Source organism: Ursus maritimus, unplaced genomic scaffold (genome assembly GCF_017311325.1).
Source record: "Ursus maritimus isolate PB19 unplaced genomic scaffold, ASM1731132v1 scaffold_32, whole genome shotgun sequence".
Taxonomy (NCBI): Eukaryota; Metazoa; Chordata; class Mammalia; order Carnivora; family Ursidae; genus Ursus; species Ursus maritimus.
The window spans coordinates 11,222,024-11,244,743 of NW_024425786.1; the positions used below are offsets into that span (position 1 = coordinate 11,222,024).

A 22,720-nucleotide genomic window follows, 5' to 3' on the forward strand; every position below is an offset into this window, starting at 1 on the left:
ACATCACAAAGGTACAGGTACCTAATTTAATGACTTTCTGTTCTAAAACTTGAATGAAGCCTCCGAGACTAGCCCACAGGGCATCATCAAAGCAGCTGCAGTACGTGACCCCAGGACTGAGCAGAAGCCCCAGCCTGGGGAGACCGTTAGGCTGTCCGGGCTGACTGACTGGATCTCGATCCTTAGACGATCCTTAATTACACCGGGGCTTGAGCATGACTGGAGAGCGAGCTCTGGACAGATGGAACCCTGTAGTCCTAGGTCCGTCTTCCTCCTGCAGTTCTTGCCCTGGCCTCAGTGGATAAACTGACTGCCGGATGCTTTTCCAGCTCCAGCTTCTCTAATGCTGTGGTTCTCACCTGAGGCTACATTAAAAATCACATAAGAAGCTTTAAAAATGCGGATGCTTGTGCTCTACTCCCATATCTCATGGGTCAGAGTCTTCAGAGGTGAGGCCGGAGCAGGTGCAGTGACGCCAGTGCCAACCTTGGTCACGTTACTAGTCGCGAGCAAGATGCTCTTCAGTCCCTTAAAATGAAAAAGAATAGCTGCCTCCTACCCCCATTCAGTTTTTGTTGCGAGTGGTGAAGGCCTTAGTCCAGTCTTCTCCCGTCTTATTCACGGTCTCAGTTTTCTGCGGTTGACCGTAGTTCAGAAGATCAGTAGTAGCCTAATACCACGTCACAAAACCTCTGTCATTCACCTCACTTCATCTTACCACGTAGGCATTTTTTCATCTCCCATCGTCATGAGAAGGATGAGTGCAGTACAATAGATATTTAGAGAGAGACCACGATCATAGAATGTTTATTACAGAATAGTATAATTTTTCTATTTTTTTATTGTTGGTTCTCTCTTACTATGCTTCACTGATAAATGAAGCTTTGTCATAGATATGTGTGCACAGGAAAAACGTATGTATAGGACTCGGTACTCTTGGTTTTGGGCATCCGCTGGGGGTCATGGAATGTGTCCCTTGCAGGGAAGGGCGGACTGCTGTATAACTAAGAAGAACTCTGTTCTTCATTGTCATAGTCTTTTGTTACTCGAATGAAGCCCGACTTGGTCATTATACTGTCAGCTTGGAAGTCAAATAATGGTTATTTTATTTCTTGTTTCTCTAACTACATTTGAAATCAAGGAAATTTAAATTGTATATCAGAATCAGTTGACAGCCCCAAGCCGTTCGTGTTCTTGTTGATGAAGTGCCCCCATTAATTGCATCAGTATTATATGAGTATCTTTGAAAAAACATCTCACTAGTTAAATCTACCCAGAGAAATAGGAAGAGACTTGTGTACTCTGAACTAGACCCCATTGCAGCTCTAAGGGAACCTAACATAATTCTCAAGAATAGATGTGTTCAACCCAGGAGGCAGGAGTGGCGGGAGGGAGAGTGGGGAGGCAGCCAAACCCTGACACTGCCCTGTTGGCAGAGTAGCAGTGAGATGGGGCGTATTGGTCAGGGGCCGGGGAGATTAAGGAAATGGGGTAATGTGTACAGTCTTTTAAAGAAGACCTTATACCTCTCAAGAGACTCTCTACATATAGGGCCCAGATTAGCCAAAGCGACTGGTATTCTCTCAGAATCTGATTTTGCTGAAATTTATCTTGGTTGGAGTCAGTGCAAGGTCAGGAGTGTACAACTAATTTTAGTTCATTTCTAAATTTAAGAATGTGGCATAAGAGAAAAGCCGTGTAATTCTGTCAAATGCCTCCTAGAGTTCTATTTGGTACGTTGCACCAGTGATTACTCAGGGTGTATGTACACTGGGGAATAATAGCTTGCATATTTCCCTGACTAAATTAAACGAGGATGCCTTTGATTTTCTGAAAAGGTTCATGTATTATTACAGAATGGCTGGTAAAATCATCGGTTCAGTTGAGGTAGAGTATTGCTACTCAAAAGGACAGGCACTATGAGTTAGAGCAGGGGTCAGCAAACACTCCATAAAAAGCCAGACAGTAAATATTTTAGGGTTTGCAGGCCCTGCTGTCTGTCGGTGAGGGCTCGTTTATGCCGGTGCAGTACCAGAGCGGCCATAATACAGCAGCTCGAAGTGAGCAGTGCGGCTGTGCCCCCGCGGAGGGTTGTTCGCACAAACGGACGGTCGTCTGTAGTCATAATTTATCCCCAGTCTGGGGCCCCGTTCTGTTCGTGTCTCAGTCTTCAGGTGTGTTACCCAGCCCCTGCCCTTGTTCCCATGAATGTTGGTAGCTCAATAATGTTTTTAAAAGGAGGTTGGGAATGAAGGCATGAGTTGTTGGAGTAAGCTAGAACCCCCTTTTATATCTTTTTCTCATGTGGGAATTAGAATATGTCTGATGTTTGAAGAAATGGTTTGACGGACCAAGTGAACTGTGAACTGTGATGTGTGTGTGTGTGTGTGTGTGTGTGTGTGGTTTTCTAAGTGACAGCAGGTAGCTAGAGGGACGTGTGCATTTGCTGAAGATCCGTGCTTCTGTTCACACTGTGTTCTAGATGCTCTCGACCTCTTAGCCACACTGTAACAGGAGTCGTTACCCTCACTCACAGGTAGAAAGTCCAGTCTTGGGGATTAAGCGGAGACAGCACAGACGCTAACACCCATGGATTGTATTTGCCAGCTATTTCTAATGCACTGGACATAGGAAATGTACCCAGATACCCAGTAAATCCTCCGTTAAAATTGAAGCATTCATGAAATTCTGACATTGTGCAGAATTAAAAGGTTGTGACCCTTACTCTGCCGAGGTTTATCTTCCTGTTTCTGAGCTCATAAAGGGAGCAGACCTGTTCTGTGTGAGAGAGCGGTGTGTATGCCTTTAGATTTTCTGCCGGCTGCTCCTCACTGCCTCACCTGCAGGAGACAGCACCAGGGTCCATTTCCATGACTCAGCTGCTATAATAGGGGCAAAAGATGTGTACAGATCTGTTGGTTTGTTTTTTTTTTTTTTCCGGACAGCGAAAGGAAAACTGGAGGCTCCAAGGCCTTGGGGCTCAGGCAGGAGGCTGCCCTGCAGGCAGAGGAAGAGCCGGCGGAGGGGCCTTGTTTGACCTTCTTCTTGGGGCGCAGGTGGTTGGTGTGGCTGTACTTCCTGCGGCAGTTGACAGCGCGGGGGTGAGGGTGAGCAAAGCGCTGGCGGCAGGTCATCTGGTCGCAGTTGTCTTTCTGGGCCAGCTGGCCGAGGGGAGGCTCGATGGTGCCACCCCACAGGCAGCCAAGTACAGGGTGGACTCTTTCTGCTAGTCTGAGAGCGTGCGTCCATCCATCAGCGGTTTGCCCGCAAAAATCAGACGCTGCTGGTCAGGAGGGATGCTCTCCTTGTGTTGGAATTTGGCTTTGACATTCTCACTGGTGTCACTGGCTCAACTTTGAGGGTGATGGTCTTGCCGCCAGAGTCTTTGCAAAGATCGGCGTCTCCGCGTCTGCCGCTCAGCCACCTTGTTGAAGAGAAAGCCAAGTTTGTTTTGAGTATTGTGACTTTGAAACAGACTTCCCTTCCTGGAAATAATTTTACTGAACTTGGTTTTGGTTTGTTACAGGCAACAGAACATTGAGGAAAACATGACAATAGCTATGGAAGAAGCTCCTGAAAGTTTTGGCCAAGTAGTGATGCTTTATATTAACTGCAAAGTGAATGGACATCCTGTGAAAGCTTTTGTTGACTCAGGTGACGTCTCCGTCTTTGTCTCCATCTGTCCGACATTCTTACGTGACACGGGAAGAAGGGGAGACGCTGGTGCCTGTTAAAGATGGTAGTAGTCTTCTGGACTGCTAACAAGCCTGAGGGTCACTTCATCTGCCAATCTTTTTGTTTGTGTGTAACAGGCTTATTTCTTAATTGTTTCTTAACTGGTTTTGTATTTTGCAGTATGTCCTTTATCTTCCTACCTCCCCTTATTCGGCATCCTGAATTTTTAGGATACCTCTGTAAGAAATTTGGGGGTAAATGGATTTAGGAGAAGGAGCCGTAAGAAGTAGCTGCATAGAGTATAGGTCAGACAAATATCTCAGCATAGTCTGTGTGGTAGCACTTTGCCAGGAGCTATGAGGAGTCAAAGCATGTATGAATCAGGGCTCTTGCCCTTAAAGAACTTAACCAGGTCAGGAGACAGGGAGTTTCCCACTTGAGGATTAAAATAATCCCTGTACCAGCTGGCACCTTTTCTCGCAGTAATAACTCTGCTTTTTAGTAAGACCGCACAGCACCGTGTGGGTGTGGCTCAGTGGTCTTATGGGCCTTAATTCTGTGCAGTTCGCTCAGGCTCTAAGCTAGGATGAGTTCCTAGAGTAGTAAAAGGCCCTGTTCAAGTAATATTTTCCTCCATTTGTTCATCCACAATTATTTGAGCACATGCTAGGTTTTAGCTGTCACTAGGTGTTTTTATATCTTGAGATACATACATATCCTGGGAGAAGCACATTTGCTAATTATTCACTTTAAAAAATGTCCGTTGAATATTGTAGGAAGGGCACTCGTGCTGAGTGTTTGGGAGTAAGACTCACTAACTGGAGCTTCATGGGGCTCCTATGAGTGAGAGAGACAAATACATAAGAGACCCTAATATTAACACTCAACATTTATTGAGCCCTTACTGTGTGCCGAGCACCATACTCCGTGCTTAATATAAGTCATCTTAATTTCACTTAATCCTCAGGTTATCCTATGAGCTGTGTTCAACTATTAACTCTATTTTGTAGATGAGAAAATTTAGACAAGTGATGTCACTCTTCAGGTGGACAGAGTTCACAAGTGGTGGACTTTGGTTTCAGCCCAGATCTGTTTGATACCACAACTCAGCCACCGCAAAAATCAGGTGCATGTTGGATAGCCATCGAGACCACATTCTCCCTCCGACTGGGGTGCTCAGGCATGCCTTCCCCACAGAGCAGGCAGGCATCCGAACTGCCCTGTCTTCATGGGCAGAGGAAGGGCCTTCAAGCTGAGGCTTGAAAAAAGGCAGGAGAGTGGCAAAAGGGGCCCTTCTTAATCTTGGACTTGCTTGCTTTACATCAGTAAGGAGCTTTTGTGGAATAGAGTGGGGAGAGAGGAAGAGAAGAGAGATTGCCTTCTCCGGTTTTCATTTCCTTCGTTTTTGCTGGGCCTGTTTGAATCTAACCTTCCTTGAATGCCGAGAGCTTTCAGTGCTCATAAAGTGTAAGGAGCCTAATGAGTACAATGAACAGGAAGTGTTGGAATTGAAAGAGGGGAGATCACTGGGCAAGGCCAGTCAGCGGAGGAGGAGGCGGACTTTGAGCTGGGCCTGACGGCATAAGTGGAATTCGGAGAAAGTGAAGGCAGGGGGCACGCTGCAGGAGGGTCGACGGGAGGAAGAGGCAGAGGGAACAACTCGCTCCTGCCAAAGTGGAGGGTTCAGAAGAGTCCGAGTATAAGGCTGAGAGCTGCCTCTGTCTGGGCTGCTATACAGTAATACCATGGACCAGGGGGCTTGTAAACAGCACAGGTTTATTTGTCGTTCCGGAGGCTGGGGGGTCCAGGACAAAGGTGCAGGCAGGTTCAGTGTCTGCTGAGGACCCACTTCCTAGGTCACAGGTGCACGTCTTCTCACTGTGTCCTCACATGGCAGAAAGGGTGAGGGAGCTCTCTGGGGTCTCCTCTATAAAGACGCTCATCCCATTCCTGAGAGTTTCACCTCCATGACCCAATCACCTCCCAAAGGCCCCACCTCCTAATGCAGTCACGTTAGGAATGTGATGGTTTCAACATAGGAATTTTGGACGGACACAGACATCCAGTCTGTAGCAGCGGGAAGCAGTTTGGCCAGGATGAGGTGGGCTCTGAAGCTGTGGTGAGGTGGTTTGAAGCTTATCTTACAAAGAGGAGGAGCCATCGAGGATTTTTGAGCAGATGAATAAGTGATCTGAAGAAGGTCATATTTGAGGAAGACTGAAGACAGTGACAGCTCTGGAAAATTCTGTACCCATCAGGGTCAGAACTATTCCCTTGCTTTAAATTATATCCCCACAGAGTGGTTTGGAAACCAGAGAAATTGTCCACTAGCGAGGGCAATAGGGTATGAGCTAGGCTGATTGCTATAGTTAGAAGGAGGAAAGTCAGAAATAGAAATTGCATAAAACTTACTCATAGGGTTGGAGCAGAGTTTAGAGTGGGGAGAAGGCTAAAAGACAAAGAGTCACAAGTGAACAGTGCTGAGTTCTATGTTGCAGGAAAGTAGTTTCGTTGGTAAGAGAAATCCAAAGTGAGAATGACTTGGGGGAGAAAGGGTTTTATACCTGTTGGCTTTGAGATGGCAATGTCGAGCACCCAGGCATGTAGACAGGAGTCTGTGGGAGAGATTAGGACTGTAGGGGAAAACAGAGATGTGTCTGTCTCTTGCACAGGCCGGGTCCGGCTGCGTGGATGAGTACATGCGAGAAAAGACCCTAACTGCCCTCTTTCCCAAAGGAAACAGAGTGATTGCTGATGCAGAGATGGGGGGAGTTCAGCTTTTATTTATTCGAGAGACTGCAGGTTTTACCTGGTAAATTACGGTGTCCCAAAGTTTGAAATAAAAATAATCTGATAAGGTGTTTAGAGGTACTTGGTGAAGATTGATCTGAGTGTAAAGCTCTGCTTGACTTAGTGTTTCCATCTGTAGACATGGTTTGACTCTCTGGAAGTCCTCTCCAGGTAGTTTTGCTTTCTGTCGGTAAAGTTTTAAAACGTCATCCAGTTACTACCTTTAAACAAAATATTCTTTCGCTCCCCGTCAGGTTTCTACACTGTGTTTCAGATTCCAGTGTGGAACTGAAAGTTGAATTAAGTGTGGCAGGAACAACTAAGGGCTAGGTTAAGCTAGGGTATGAATAATTTTACACAGACAAAAGCCTGGGGGTGTACTTGCTCTCTGCCCTGTTCGCAGGCTGCATTTTTTAATCTTAACACAAACGTGGACTTTGTTTTTATTATCTGATGTTTCCCTCCGCCTCCAGGTGCCCAGATGACTATAATGAGCCAAGCTTGTGCAGAAAGGTGTAATATAATGAGGCTGGTGGACCGTCGGTGGGCAGGGATCGCCAAAGGAGTGGGCACCCAGAAGATTATTGGAAGGGTACATCTAGGTGAGCAAGGGTACTGTGGGAGTCTTTCAGAGTAGTAGATTATTAAAAATTTATTTTGCGTAGGTATATCTGATCCAGCAAGCCTAATCCCCAGAAATTTTAAATCCTCTGTTCTGTCCGAATTATCCATATACATGTTTTAGCTGATTATAAAAAATCAGTCACTGTGTACTTCTGCGTTCCTGCTCCTTAGTGATCCCATTCAGCTATTTTAGCTCATTTCTTTTGGTGCTTACCTCCATATTTCAAAATAACGTGTGTTTTGTGCTCTTACTGATACGTAAATACTGTTGAGAGCTGAGCCATCTAATTGAAAATGATTGCTTTTCCTTTTGTGTCTAGTATTGTTTTTCTTGTAATAATTGTTTTGTTTTGGTCATTTGGGATTTGGTCATTTGGGATTCTTTGTCTTACTCAATCCCCGAACACTTTGGTCATTTTGGGATTCTATGTGTTACTCAATCCCCAAACACTTACCTAGTTGTGGAAATCTTCTTTATGCATTTCATCCTGTTGAAGATTCTTCTAGAGACTGGATGGGTGCCTCAGAGCTGCCTCACAGCTGTTGTTTTAGACTCTCCCTTGCCTGGGTCTCAAAGGCTCCTTTCCCCTTGGTGTTAGATAGGATTACATGCATCCCCTGTCATACTCTGTAATTTTCTCCTCAGCTTTTTAGAGTACATCTTCCAGTAGCTTCCTGAGAAAAAGTGTAAGGGAGGAAACTGAGTCCTTAAATATCAGAACTTGTCTTTTTCCCCTATATTCTGCTAGTCTAGCTAAGTTGGAGATCACTTTTGTTTTCCACAGTTTTTGTCAGCATTGCTGCAGAGAAGCTGGCTGCTGTCCCAATTCTTGATCCTTTATGTGAAAGATTTCTTTTCCATTTCTGAAGCTTGTAGAATCTTCTTTGACCTCAGTGTTCTGAAATTTCACAGTGATGTACTCGGGTGTAGATCTGTCTTCATCCACTGCACAGGGTATGTTTCACCCCGCCGCACCCTGGAAGTCTGTTGCTAGGGTGGGATAATCTCCTATCCTGGACTTGTCTTCTAGTTTTCTTTCTCTCCTGTTTCTTTCATGTGTCCTGGTGTGTTGTTTGTTTGCCAGATTTCCTCAACTTTGCCTTCCAACCTATTATGTTTTGTATTTATTTGACTTTTGTGTTAGATGGTTTTCTCAAATGTCTGGTGAGACATTGTCTTGGCATCTGCTCATATCGAAGACTGGGACACCAAAAGTCTGTTTGGAAGATTACTTGGGTGGGCAGCCATGGCAGTTGTGGGTGATATGGAAGTTGGAAGGGAGAAAAGGGCCAGAGGCTCAGTAAACTTGACCTTCATCCCCCTGGGTTTCAGTTACATGCTCGTATCTCTGTCCTCCTCCGTGCCCACCTCTGTTTTACCCTCTTGAGAAAATAAACCTCCAGTCTACTGTGGGGGTGAAGGGAGGAAATCACCTGACTGAGCAGAAGTTCCAGAGGGAACCCCAAGATCTAACTGCCTCCTGCAGAGACCTTCACCCAGTCTTCCTGCTTCGGACCCACCTCTACCCCTGTTTGCACAGGTCCTTGTTCTGGTGAACAGGGGAGCTCTGAGATGTGAACTGGCTTGATTCCTGGTTTTCCTTACTGTCCTCTGCTTTCTGTTCCAAAATTGTGTTTCAGTTGTCTCTTCCGTTATTTTTGTCCTTAGTGATTTGTACCTTAAAAAACAAACTTGATTGTGAATTTTTTAGGAGTAAATGGAGATAAATATATGTGTTCAGTTCTTCATCTCTAACCAAACTTTTTCTTTTTCTTAATACTTTAAATCCTTTTGAGTGAAACTCAACCACCAGGTACCATTGTACTTAATCTCCTTCTGGCCTTTTTTCCATGCATTTTATTCTTGCAAAAAAGTGGTCATATATAGAATTTTATACCCTGTTTTATGAAAAAATAACATTTTCTCACTGTTTCTATATATTTCATAAGCACCATTTCAGATGCATAGCATTCTCTTGTACGGGTTTAATGGTCAACTTTTAGGATAAAAATTTCCCCCAATATTTTATTATTGTAATACGGCAGTGGATTTTTGTGTAGTTTTGTGCACATTTTAATTTTTCTCTTAGTCGAGATTCCTGTAAGTGAAGCTCCCGAATCAAAAGTTATGAATACTTAAAGGCTCTTGATGTATTTCCAGCTTGTACCAAGGCAGTTTTTCCAGCACTGAATCAGTATTCATCTTGAGGTCCTTGTACAATCAAGGATTATTAGTTTTTATTCCCTTAATGGACAGATTTAAAAAGGGTTTTTTAAAATTGTTTTTTTCTTTTATTGCAAGTGATAGTTTCTACCCATTTTTTCCTTTCTTTTGTAATGTTGTCTATTAGAGTCTCTTTGTTTTCTCTTGTCGATTTATGTAGACTAACGATAGTTTATTTTATTTTATTTTTTTTTTAATAATGATTTTTTATTATATTATGTTAGTCACCATACAGTACATCCCCGGTTTTCGATGTTAGACTAAGGATAGTTTAAATACCTTCCTTGCATATACTTCCCTACACGCAGTAGGCCTGAACCTTCACACAGTGGTTGCTTCAGAGTCTGAATTTTCAGAATTTCCGTGGTTTTAAGTAGGAAGGTGATAGGAGGAAGCAAAGTCAGTACCAGTCCCTTGTGTCCTTCCCTGTGGGTGGGCAGGCTGTAGCATTTGCAGCTTTGGCTATGACAGGCAGAAGAAACCTTAAAATTATAAGGGAAATCTAAGTAAAGGGGAGCTATGTCATGGATAAAAGGACTCAGGATATCGAAGGTGGTAATTCTCCCACATTCGTCAGCAGCAGAGTCATTGTAATACCATTAAGATTTCAGTAGGTTTTTTTGGTGAGACCTGATGTGCTAATTTAAAATTTTACATGGGCCATTTATTATAGGAATAGGCAAGATACTCTGGAATAACTTCCCCTTCTAGATGTCAAGACCGAAGGACTAGAACAGAAACAGACCCATGGCTTACATGAACCTTGATAAATGAGAGAGGAAATCTTATAGAGCAGAGGGAAGTTTTCAGGAAACAGTGCTAGGACAGCTGGGTATCCATGTGGAAAAAATGAATTGGAAATTGGACCCTTTCTCACATCACACACAAATGTCAGTTCAGGGTTGATGTGAAAGGCAAAGTCAGAGCTTTTAGAAGAAAATACTGGAGAATATCTTGCATGGGGAAGAGGTTCCTTAAAAGTTAAGAAGGAAATTATATGACAAATTTGGCCACATTAAGATTAAGAACTTTTTATCAAAAGACAAAGAAAGTGAACAAATGCAAAGTAGGAAAGAATTTTTATAGCACATATGACTAATAAAGGATTCAGATTATGTACATTCTGTGTGTGTGTCTGCCTGTCCTCCAACTCAGTAAAAAAGACAGGATAGGGGCACCTGGGTGGCTCTGTTAAGTGTCCAACTCTTGATCTCAGCTCAGGTCTCATATCAGGGTCATTAGTTCAAGCCCTGCTTTGGGATCCACACTAGGCATGGAGCCTGTTTTTAAAAAAAAAAAAAAAAAGTTCATAAAAAATTACAGAAACGACAGAAGAGGCACTTTTTTTTTTTTTTTTTTTTTTTTTAGAGAGAGAGTGAGCAAGAGCAGAGGGGATGGGCAGAGGGAGAAGCAGACTCCCCACTGAGCAGGGAGCCTGATGTGGGGCTCTATCCCAGGACCCTGAGATCATGGCCTGAGCCGAAGGCGGATACTTAACCGAACCCCCCCCAGATGCCCCCAGGCACTATTGAACAAGAAACCCAGATGGTTAATAAATGAAAATTTGTTCATTATTAATCAGGGAAATACAAAATTACTTGCCAGATTAGCAAGATTTTAAATCTGATAATACCAGGTGTTGGTGAGAGCAGTGAAATGTGGAGCAGTGAAAGTTTTATACTAGAAGCGTGTTAGAAAGTATTTCAGCATCACCCAGCAAAGTTGATCCTAATATCCCCTAGAACTGTATGATTCCATTTTCTATGATACACACACACACACACACACACACACACCACGTTAGAGAAACTGAATACACACCAGGAGACAAGTATTAGAATATTCAGGGTGGCATTGCTTATGATAGCAGAAAACTGAAAGCGACCCAGAAAGTCCCAGAGCAATAGAATCAATAAATCAGTTGTGGTATATTAGACGTTACAGTACTGGAAGGGGTGATTTAAAGTGAAAGAAACAGTCACATGTACAGGGATAGATCTCAAAATACTTTTTGAGTAAAGAAGCAAGTGGTAGTTCAGAAACACAAAGTTGAACGGTAATGCTGCTTAGAAATCATACAGAACTGGTAAGGATTATTTAAAAAGCTGGGAATGATGAACACAAAAACCAGGATAGTAGGAAAGGTTGGAGAAATCACTAAGTTGTGATCAGTAGAAGATAATATAGGAGACTTCTGTGCTTTGTGTTTTCTAACCTGGGAAATAAATGCATGGGTGTTTGTTCCATTATGCTTTATACTGTACACGTTTCATATACTCGTCTGTTCGTAAGGTACACTTAAGAACAGGGCGCATGGGTGGCTCAGTCAGTTGAGAGTCTACCTTCGGCTGGAGTCGTGATCCCAGGGTGCTGGGATCGGGTCTTGAGTCCTGCTCTCTGCTCAGTGGGGAGCCTGCTTCTCCCTCTGCCCCTCCCCCTGCACACTCACGCCTTCTCTCATGCTTGCACGCTCGCTCTCTCTGACTCTCTCAAAAATAAATAAAATCTTTTTTTTTAAGAAAAACTATATTTAGGGCGCCTGGGTAGCGCAGTTGTTAAAGCGTCTGCCTTCGGCTCAGGGCGTGATCCCGGCGTTCCGGGATCGAGTCCCACATCGGGCTCCTCCGCTGGGAGCCTGCTTCTTCCTCTCTCACTCGCCTGCTGTGTTCCCTCTCTCGCTGGCTATCTCTCTGTCACATAAATAAATAAAATCTTTAAAAAAAAAAAAAAGAAAAGAAAAAGAAAAACTATATTTAATAACAAAGTAATTTTTAAAATATATGTATAAAGTAAGAGGACTAATAAAGAGGCAAAGCAGAAGGCTCCAGGCAGACACAGGCTTTGGTTTGTCTCGGCTTTCATGAGTAGAAACTTGATTATAACAGGTGGTGATAAACTTTAGTTTACTCTTTGGAGACTGACTTGTGTACAGATTTTATTTCCCTTTTAGAAAGCCTTTTGTAAGTGGATAGGAAGCAAGCGGTTAATATTGGAGGAACTGATCCTGCCAGTCTTTAATGCCAGCTTTCCTTACCAGCTGAACATGTGTCCTGATGGTATCACGTATCAAGCCGGGTATTCTGGGTAGTAGAGTTCCAGTCTATCCCCTTTATAAGCTGGTGCCTTCATTGGCTTTCAAACTGATCGTTGGGCTTACTGGATTTATTTTATACGTAACTCACCTTTTTCATGCTTTGCCTTGGCTTTGACCAATTACAGGAAGTAGGGCACAGAATGATAGGTACTTCCGAGGCTTGCATGAGGCTTTTGAAGCAAAAATCGGTAATCCCAAAAAATAAAATAAGAAATACAGATTAAAATAAAACTCCGTAATCTCTTCTCTTCCTGTGCTGTAGCTCAGGTTCAGATTGAAGGCGATTTCCTGGCGTGTTCCTTCTCCATCCTGGAGGAGCAGCCCATGGACATGCTTCTGGGACTGGACATGCTGAAGCGGCATCAGGTAGTTAACGGACTTCGCTGTTCTTCTTCTGTGTGTGTACACGGTTCTTAGCGCCTCATTCTCCTCGGTTGTGTATCCTGGAAAACGGAGAAGCCGTGGCTTCTCCAACCTGGAAAGGGCCTGAATTGAGGATGGCATCGTGGATGGTTTGAAATTATGTATCAGTAGAAATAGAATCTCTTCTTGTGAAATCTCTCTGAATCTTTTACATCTTGCCATCTGTTTGAGATTATAATGGGCAACTTTGTTCTCTTGTGTTATTTTTAGTTTCTTATGGGAACTCAGGTAATTTTTGATGGGTTTGCAGGGATCTGGACAACACGTGATGGTAATTTTTTTTTTTTTTTTTTTTTTTTTTGAGAGGTCGGGGAGGGACAAAGGGAGAAGGGGAGAGTCACACACTTAACTGATTGAGCCCTCCCGGTGCCACCATGATGGCGATTTTATTGCAAGTATATGTTCAGTAAATCCTTACTAGCTCGGCAGACGATGCCCAGGAAGAGGAGCTGCTGGATTCAGGAAGGTGTACGTGAGGTGCTGGGAGTGGAAATGTTTATTTAGTACAGGGAGAATGATTCGTAAATATATTTGCTTGTAGTGATACTTATGTTTCCACCTTGAAGCCTAATAATTGGTGTAAAGATAAACTGTTCTGATTGAAGAAGCATTTAGTGTCCACTGGGTAATGAGATTTTTCACAACAAGATTTCATAGCTAGTCAATATATTTATGTCACTAATACTCTTTAAAAAGATTTTTATTATAAATTCCTATAGAACATATTGCATTAATATTCTAATTAAGGTGCAGAATTTTAAGTAGAAGGGATGAGTGAATGCATGTATTAATAAAACCCAGTATTTAATTTGCACTATGTTTCTCTGTTTACCTGTCATGGTAGAGACCAGTACTCTCCAACTTGACAGATACAAAACATGTATGTGTGTACTGTCCTGTGTCAAATACATAGAAAAATAAACGGAAAAGGAGGGTAGCATAAGTATGAAATGAATACTTCTGTAGAGATGGCCTTGCCATATACCACTTTTAAGACCATTGGTATAGAGTTTAAATATAAGTTGTACTTTATGCAATAAGCCAAATGTAAATAGTAATGTAAATGTGAATGTATAAATAGTATGTCTCAGCTTTATAAGAAAAAGTCACTTACATGTTTCTAAAAAGTGGGGCTGCTGATTATGCCTGGCTTTTTTCCAAATTTTGTACAATGAACATGTATTACATTTAAATTCTGAAGTGAATAGAGCTTGGGTTAGACGAATAAGTGTAAACTGCATCCTATGAAGATGATTCTGCTATAAACTTCAAGTACTTAAAAATATTTAAATATGAAGTAAAACTTAAATATTTAAATTCATGATAGTTTTTCTGCATGGCATCTTATCCACTGTCCTCAGTCTTTGGTTTCTTCCTTCTAAGTGTTCCATTGACCTCAAGAAGAATGTACTCGTGATCGGCACCACAGGCTCTCAGACCACCTTCCTTCCCGAGGGGGAGTTACCAGAGTGTGCCCGATTGGCATATGGGGCGGGGCGAGAAGACGTGCGGCCAGAGGAGATTGCAGACCAAGAATTAGCAGAAGCTCTTCAAAAATCCGTAGAGGATGCAGGTATTTGCAGTGGCCACGCTCTTTAATAACTTTTCTTGTTACTGGTCGGTGAGCAGGGGAGGTTGGAGCTTCAGAGGGGATGGGGACCTTTTCCGTTTCTAATCCGTGTCATCGTCCTGTCATGGATGTGTTCCTTGTCCTCTCACCACCTCCTCCTATCTCTGAATCCAATAAAGCAAACCTCGGTGTCTCAGCAGATCCATTGCTGTGTTATTGGGTACATCAGGGAGTTATTTGCTTAAGCACATTTTGGTAGGCTTCCTAAAAAATCTTGGCTTTTTTCCCCTAACAAAAATTACTACGGGGGTGCCTGGCTGGCTCAGTCAGTTGAACGTCCGACTCAATCTCAGCTCAGGTCTTGATCTCAGGGTTGTGAGTTCAAGCCCCACGTGGGACTCCATGCTGTGTGTGGAGCCTACTTTAAAAAATAAAATAAATTATAGTAAGCAGGCATTCCCTTTTGAGTTCTACAGTCTCCCTGAAAATTTAGTTTCCTTTTCTTAGGCCCGTTTCCTTTGAAAGACAGCATTGTCGTTGTGACTGAGCAGTCCTGACCTTTTTGATATCTACTAAAAGTGCCACCACCATAGACAGAGACACCGACGATAAGACACATAATTGGACACTAGTCAAACTACAGTGTTTATGCTATTAATGAGATTGCATGTGTGTCCTTGGGCCAAATCAGAACAGTAGGTCAGCTGTTGACATGGGGATACCTAATCATTTTTTCCTAAGTCTCAATTGTCATGGCTTGTTTAAATCTAAAGACCAAAGCCAAGTTTTCTGGGCTAAACGGAAGGACATATTTTTTGCTGAACTCCTACCTCCATGGCATAGTTTTTCCCCATCTGTTATAAAACAGTGACTCTGGGATACATTTTCTAGAAGCTGAAGAGAATTGATTTTTAAGGGTTTTTTTTTTTAAAGTCTTGAGCTGTAATTATTCATCAGTGACTAATATCACATGTTGTGTTTTCTGGTGTAGTAAAATGTATTAGAGCTACAAGTCCAGTGAGTAGCTTTCTCCTAAAGACAAAAAAAAAATAGGATCTTTAAAAAATAAGCAGCCAGATTTTGCCAGTGTTTGTACTTAGAGAACACCCAGATATCTAGCCCCAAGCCTCTTTAAAATGGGTGTGGGCTGCAGACAGAGTTTCCCACGCTGGCATTGGCCCTAATCTCCACCACACCCTTTGGCACTTTCGAGTTTTACATATAAAGTACAGCTTTGGTTGTGACTTAACTGTTTTGCAGGAAAGGGAGAATTCTGAACAACCAGAGACTAAATTAATAGTTTTAATCTTCCCTGCAAGGCAAGCTTGACTGAGTTTGACATACCCACTTAGAAGGTTTTACCTGTTTTTAGTAACTTGTCAGCTTAGTCATAATAGTGGGTATTAATAAAATGAAGATGTATTACCATCTTGTGAAGTCTCTATTTTCCCCCACAATTTGGTGTTTTTATTTGAGAAGCACTAGCTGATGATAGCAATGCTTTCTAACCTACTAACAGTTACCCTCTTTGGTAATTACCTTCTTGTAATAAAAAGTTTAGGAAATTAAAATAAAAACCACAGGTGTTTTCAGGCATAGTGACGGGAATGTACCAATTGAAAGGATGAAAAGGGGCGCCTGGCTGCTCAGTTGGTAGACCGCGAGACTGCTGATCTCAGGGTCATGAGTTTGAGCCCCACGTTGGGGTTAGAGATTACTCTAAGGACATTAAAAGTAACATGAAAAAATAAAAATATTTTTTAAAAGGATTAAAAGGAAGTAGGTTTTTTGCCCATGCGCCTTTTTGTTACTGACCCATATATGGCTCTTGCTAATTTTCATAATGTTTAAATAGCGAAATAATTCTACATCAGGTCCTGTTTGTTTGGAACACTGACTTCCAGTATCCTCAAAATCAAAACTCTGGACATAGTAGGTGAAAGTATTTTTGCTAAAAACTGGTGGATACCTTATACCAGAGTGTCTTTATCTTTTCTATCAATGGAAAAAGAAATATATCTAATATGTCTTCTAAAAACTGGCTAAAAGGTAAGCCAGGATAATCCAGTTTGGTTTGTTTTTCTTTAAAAATAAATCTCAACTGAGAAGGAAATTTGGAAAGTGACTGTTACAAGTGTTCGCTCACCTTTAAGATTTCCATACCGTGTGATTCCATCTATGAGTCTGCTGTTCTCCACCCGTCCCACATGTCTGCCCGTGAATTCCATGTGTGTGGGTGTGTGAAGTTCATTTCTTTCCAAGTTCTATTGAAAAATCTGTTGAAGTTGACACATTGCTTTATGTATTGTGAGAGAATTAAACCAACCAGACTGCAGAAACATTCCCCAAGCTTGACTCTACCAGTTCCCGATTGTAAAGGTGACAGAGGAATGGAGACAAAACCCTGCATGCCGTGTGGTTCGCATTGTTAACCCAAGTTTGCTTGTCTGTTTCCTAATTCAAACAGAGCGTCAGAAGCCATGATGCATGTAGTGTGTGTGTACTGCAGCTGGAGTGGGCCCCAGACCAGGTATTTATAGACACCACGTTAAGCCTTCCATCCAGTTATCGTCTGTGGTCTGAAAGTCTCTGTATCTGCAGCAGTTTTGGAATTTAGCCGCTGCCGTCCATTTCACCTTGTGTAATCTAGTTACAACTAGCCTGTATATGCATCTGTGTGTTGGCATACGTACGTATCTGAGCACAATTTCCTATGCAAAGTTTTCTCAACCATTGGAACAGTCCAAGGAGGGGAGGGAAATCCCAGGAAAAACAGGGCCCATCTGGCCATGGCGAATACATCAAATCAAGAATGTCAGCACCACAGCACACTGTCCTTGGGGATACCTACACCATCAGCGGTTTCGTGAGTCCGTTTCTTCTGAAAACCTGGAAGGTTTTTTTTCCTAGCATCGCACACAACTGCCTAGAGTTAGAGACGGGTAGAAATTGCCAGTCCACTGAGGAAGAAGTGGAAGCCTAGACCAGCTGACTTGTCTAGGGACACAGGTTCACTAACATGGGCAGGATTGAGGTTTTATTCTCCCAGAAAGAAGAGCTGACGCTTGGCTCTTCTGTCTCTCCCTAGCCTGACAGATTCTCCCCTGGAGGTGCTCTGCCCCGTTTCCCTGGAGTGTAAACCTGGGAGACAGCAGCCTGAGCATATCCGCTGATTTCTCAAGAGGAGGAAAGACAATCTTTAAACTACCAACCTGGGACTTATAGGGGTTTGCAGGCTGGTTGTAATTAGATACCTAGCACTCAATTTCTCCTTTTTTCCTTTTTCCTTACAAAGGGGTAAAAAAGTAGGCATGTTTAATTAGTCTTACTATCCATTGTCCTCATCCCCGTCTCCTATCCTGTCATACTGACCCAGTGCTCCCCTACAGTTAGGACTTAGACCAGTGAGACCCACCATCTCAGCTACAGGAGGACTATACGCTGCTTTCATAGGGAGTACCAAACGCATGGAGGCCATGTCCTCCTTGACCGCATGCAGTTGTCCTAACTGGCGTGCCAGTGCCAGAAGGCCGTTATCACATACCCCATGCCACTCACATGGGTACTTCACTGTAACGCATCTTTTCTGTTGGCATTAACTCGCAGTTGAACCTCTTTCAGAGTCAGCCTTAGGGATTGGTAAATAAAACTAATAGCTGTGTTTCTAGGCACTAATGGATATAATTTGCACTGAAGTAAATACTGTTTTCCCGTTTACCTCTGAGGTACAAGATCGTTTTGCAAGAAGTCTGTAACTTCCTGACCTCATTAGTGCTTTATTGTCTCCTGCTGTTAAGCAGTGTCGCAGTAGAATGATTTCAGAGCTCTTTGAATCCTAACTGGATTGCTTCATGACTTCTTAAGATCAGGCCCCCCACCTTGGGTGTTCATCAGCATGAAGCATTTGAGTCACATCTGCCCTAATAGATTGTATTGTGAAGTAATTTTTGTTACCAGCCTTTGACATTCAATTAAAGATCGTATGGTAATTGTGTAGAGGTCCGTGTTTAACTGAGTCGGTGGCAAAAGGAGGGTTGGAGTTGATGATTAATGGTGTCGTGAGGTGGTGGTTGAGCCTGCCACCCTGTGAGCGCTCCGTCAGTTGCAGTCTATCTGAATTGTCATTGCCTAGCGAAAAACTGTTACGAACTATCTCCTTCCATTGCCAGGACTGCCCCGCTACCATGCCCTTAAAGTACTTAAATGTTCTCACTTAGTTGTACTATGTTAGTGTGATAAAGTAACTGATAATCCTTTCTAAAGTTGCCCTGTTTGGTAAGGTGATGATTGGTATTAATCTGTTTGACCTTTAGCTTTATTTTTGTTCTTTGACTCCACACTCGTGTAGTTTTATCCTGATTTTCAGGAAGTTTGGACAGAAATGAATTGAATAGAATGTTTCTCTGTCCTCTGGAGATTCCCAAGCGTATTCTCCTTTCTCATTGTAATTCCCACTCTGTTCCAGATTTACCTGGATTTAGACTTGTCATTTAGAACCTTCGTGTTCACGTTTGAAACACTAAAAGTGCATTGACGTGAGAATCGTTCCAGTGTAGAGGTCCTCAAAATTTGTAACATGCTTAAGAATCACCTGAGGAGCCTATTGAAAATGCAGATTCGTGGGTTTACTCGCAAGGATAGGTGCCCCAGAATGTGCGTGCTTAGCAAGCGTTGCAAGGTGATTTCAGGGCAAGTGATGGAACACGCTTGGAGAAGCTCTTCTAGAGTTCTGAACCCACTGAGAATAAAGATACATCATGTCCCTCAGTCTTCAGCACTAACCCAGCCACTATGTGGATGTTTATTAATGGTACTTAAGGAAAAATACGGAATTAGAGTGCACATGTTTTATTAAGAACGTACCTGCCTCTTACTCTGATGCTGTGATGTTAAATTGTCTGCCCCAGTGAGAATGGCTCTTGTATAAGTCTGTGAATATTAAGACAAACCCAAGCTTAAGGACCTGATTTTGTTCTGTCCTGTTTAGATTTGTATCATCTGATAATTTAGTGGCCTTTGTAACCTGCTAATTATAATCTCCTTTCCTTTTTGTTCCATTTAGAGAAAAGCGGTAAAGAAACTACCTCACTGGGAATGTCATCATTACCAACTTCAGATGGATTTAACCATCCAGCCCATCCTTCAGGACAGAGTCCTGAGATTGGTAATCCTATGAGTCTTGCTCACTCTGTCTCTGCTTCAGTCTGCCCTATCAAGCCCAGTGACCCCGACAGCATCGAACCTAAAGCTGTGAAGGCTTTGAAGGCTTCAGCTGAATTCCAGATAACCTCCGAAAAGAAAGAACATCTTCCTCTGCAGGACCTTTCTGATAGTGCTTCTTCAGCAGACAGTGCTCCGGCAGACCAGAGTCCAGCCATGCCTTTGCAGAATTCCTCCGAAGAAGCCATCGTTGCCGATAATGTGGAGAAACCTGCTGAAAGAAGCACCCAGGGCCTCAGATCTCATCTCCACAGAAGACAGCAAACCAGTGTATCTGTCACAACTACCAGGGTGCAAGAACCACAGGGGTTTCTGGGTGAAAAGGGGTGGCATCCAGAAAATCAGAATCTGCGTCAGGTGAATGGCCTTCAGCAGCACAAAGAACCAGGGGATGAACAGCACGGGGTTGGACATCAGAATGCTCTAAATGACCAAGAACATCTCTGTAACACAGAGGACTTGGAGCTTCTTGGAGAAAGGCAACAGAATCAACAAAGAAGTGTTGATTTGGAAACAACAATGAAAGAAGACGGGCTACAACAGAATGTGGACCTTCCAGGTACAGAGGAAAATATTCTACCTTCAGGATGCTTTGGCTGCTCAAATTCAGAAACACTTATGGAAGTAGATACAGTTGAAGAGTCCCCAGTTGCTGTGCTTAATTCAGCAGACAGCCAGCATGCCAGTGTCAAGAACATCAGCGCATCTGCTCGCACCTTAGAGAATCCCTTGATGGAAGTAGAAACATCAAAATGTAACCCTTCGTCTGAAATTTTGAGTAATTCAGTTTGCACTCAGGATTTACAGCTCCCAGACAGTAATGTTGAAATGTCTGGAACAAGTAAAGAAGATGGGGATTGCTCCCCCTCTTTAAATCTTTGTGGCAGTTCTCAGCCCTCCGTGGAGTTCGCAGAGGAATCTGGCTCGTCTCTAACAGCAGCCTTGAAGGAGCTCCATGAACTTCTGGTCATTAGTAGTAAACCAGCTTCAGAAAATACATCTGGGGAAGTTATCTGTCAGTCCGAAATGGTAACTGAGGGCCAAACAGTTACTAAGGACCTTTCTGAAAGATGGACCCGAAGTGAGCATCTTACAGCTACCCAGAATGAAGAGCGTTCACAGGTCACCTTTCATCAGACCATATCTGTATCGGTGAGGGCAGAGAAGTTAACAGACACTTCAAATGGTGCTGGAGTAGACGCAGTAGAAAATAGTACCGTTAGGGATCCGGGCGATGGCCCGGTAACGGATAAGGAAAGTGTCCCCGAGCCTAGGGAATCCGGAAAGGAGAGCAGCTCTGCCACTCTAGCCTCAGCTAAAACGTCTAACCAGTCACACTGCACCTTAGGTGTAGACATTCCACCCAAACTCTTAGCAGGTAAGGAGGATGCAGTCAGTCACGCTTCTGAGCAAACGAAGTCCTTGTCCAATTTCATACTGGTTCAAGATTTGGGTCAGGGCACACAGAAGCCAGTGCCAGACAGGCCTGAGACCAGAGAAGATGTCTGTCCTGAAGCTGCAGGGCCACTTCTTGAATTTGAACCACCTCCCAGCCAGCCATCATCAAATCCCTCCATTCTTTCACCATTAATTTTTCCCGCTGCAGACATTGACCGCATTCTCCGTGCCGGCTTCACTTTGCAGGAAGCTCTTGGGGCTTTGCATCGAGTTGGTGGAAATGCAGACCTTGCACTTCTTGTTTTGCTAGCAAAGAACATTGTAGTTCCTACATAACCATGGAAAAGGGGGCTAGACCATACTCCATTCCCTTAAAAAAAGCTATACACACGCACGTGCGTGCACGCACACACACACACACACACACTCACCACATATACAGTATATATAGAAACCTGCAAGCAGAATGTTGAGCCAGATTTTTTTTTAAAGATTTTTTTCGGCCAAAGTAATTTATCTCTTGTCTGATGAATTTGTCTATTCTCTTTGTTAAAATTTGGGCCTTTTTAAATGTATTGGCAGTATGTGCATACAAAAGCTTTTTATTATCATTAAGATGATGTATTCTGGAATAAAATCGTTGGTTTCGTGTATAGCATACCATTTTAGAATGAGAGTGAATGCTTTAAAAAGCAGAAGCCATGAGAATTCCCACCACCCATGCAGCTAAAAGCCGATCAGCTTCCCATCTTGGCTGTGTCTGTGCTGTAGGCAAGGTATGGCTTGTTGGCTCAGTTGTCCATTTACAAACTGGATCACATGGTTTGGTGTTTGGAATTATACTTAGTGCTCTGTGTATTGATGATTCATCAGTTACAACAGGAAGTTGAAGAGTAATTGAATAATATCTCCTAGAGTGGTATGTTTTTATTTGTGTGGTTAGGATGTGACCTTTTTATGGGATGAGGTGGGAAGGTTTAGAGCTTGGGCTGCTTTGTGCATCATAGGCTGCTGCATGGATTGCCATGTATTTGGGGTGGGACACTGGTGGGGAGGGTGGGGGAGTCAACATCAAAGTGAAACATGGTGCTACCCAGATAGAAAAGGGAAGAGTCTGTAATTCCATTTGCAAACGTCTTGGTGATGTTTGAAGAACTAGGAATGAAAAATGGCCGAAACACTGGACTTGACTAGAGAGTGGGTTTGCTGGCATCTTCTTGATCACACCTCAATCTTTAGTGATTAATGATGGACTTAAAGATCTGCTAATGGCTTGATCGCCAGCAGTTTATTTCCTTTTGAAGCTCATCTGCTAGAACTTCCTCCAAAGCTCAGGTTGAGCTGTGATCTGAGTGAAATATTGTGAAGTGGGATAACCTTGTCACTGGTTCATCTTGGTGCTTGGAATGGTCAGTCTCTTTGTGGCCCCGGAAATAGTAACTGCAGTTTCTGACTCAAGTGGCCTTGGTAGAGATTTCCATCCCTTTCTTTCCTCAGGAGTTTCTTTTTTAAAGCAAGATGCATCATATTTGTGTTTACCATGTCAAGGTAGAGTGGGGCATAGTATATAGATGTATTTATTGTGGCCTTTTTTTATATGAGGACTAGCCCTTGGAAACCATTGTCCTATGGGCCCCACTGTGCAATAATCCTACTGGATAGATTTTAGGTAGTTTTTCCTGGAAAATAAAACTCTCTTACG

General features: G+C 43.0%; 1 protein-coding gene and 1 pseudogene across 4 annotated transcripts in view; one reads left to right on the forward strand and one right to left on the reverse strand.

The window, feature by feature from the left end:
- Positions 1-21,669, forward strand: part of LOC103666625 (protein DDI1 homolog 2) — a 34,625-nt gene extending 12,956 nt beyond the window's left edge. For 2 of the 4 annotated variants that reach the window (XM_040645818.1, XM_040645819.1), the window contains 5 exons: positions 3,527-3,654; positions 6,939-7,067; positions 12,670-12,773; positions 14,214-14,403; positions 19,463-21,669. In XM_040645818.1, the coding sequence (XP_040501752.1) occupies positions 3,527-3,654; positions 6,939-7,067; positions 12,670-12,773; positions 14,214-14,403; positions 19,463-21,354 (2,443 nt within the window). In that variant the 3' untranslated portion in view covers positions 21,355-21,669. Of the gene's footprint in view, positions 1-3,526; positions 3,655-6,938; positions 7,068-12,669; positions 12,774-14,213; positions 14,404-16,867; positions 16,931-19,462 lie in introns of those variants that run through there. The other 2 variants (XM_008694690.2, XM_040645820.1) reach the window with 2 other exon arrangements.
- Positions 910-3,437, reverse strand: LOC121106415 (annotated as a pseudogene).
- Positions 21,670-22,720: the final 1,051 nt, after the last annotated feature.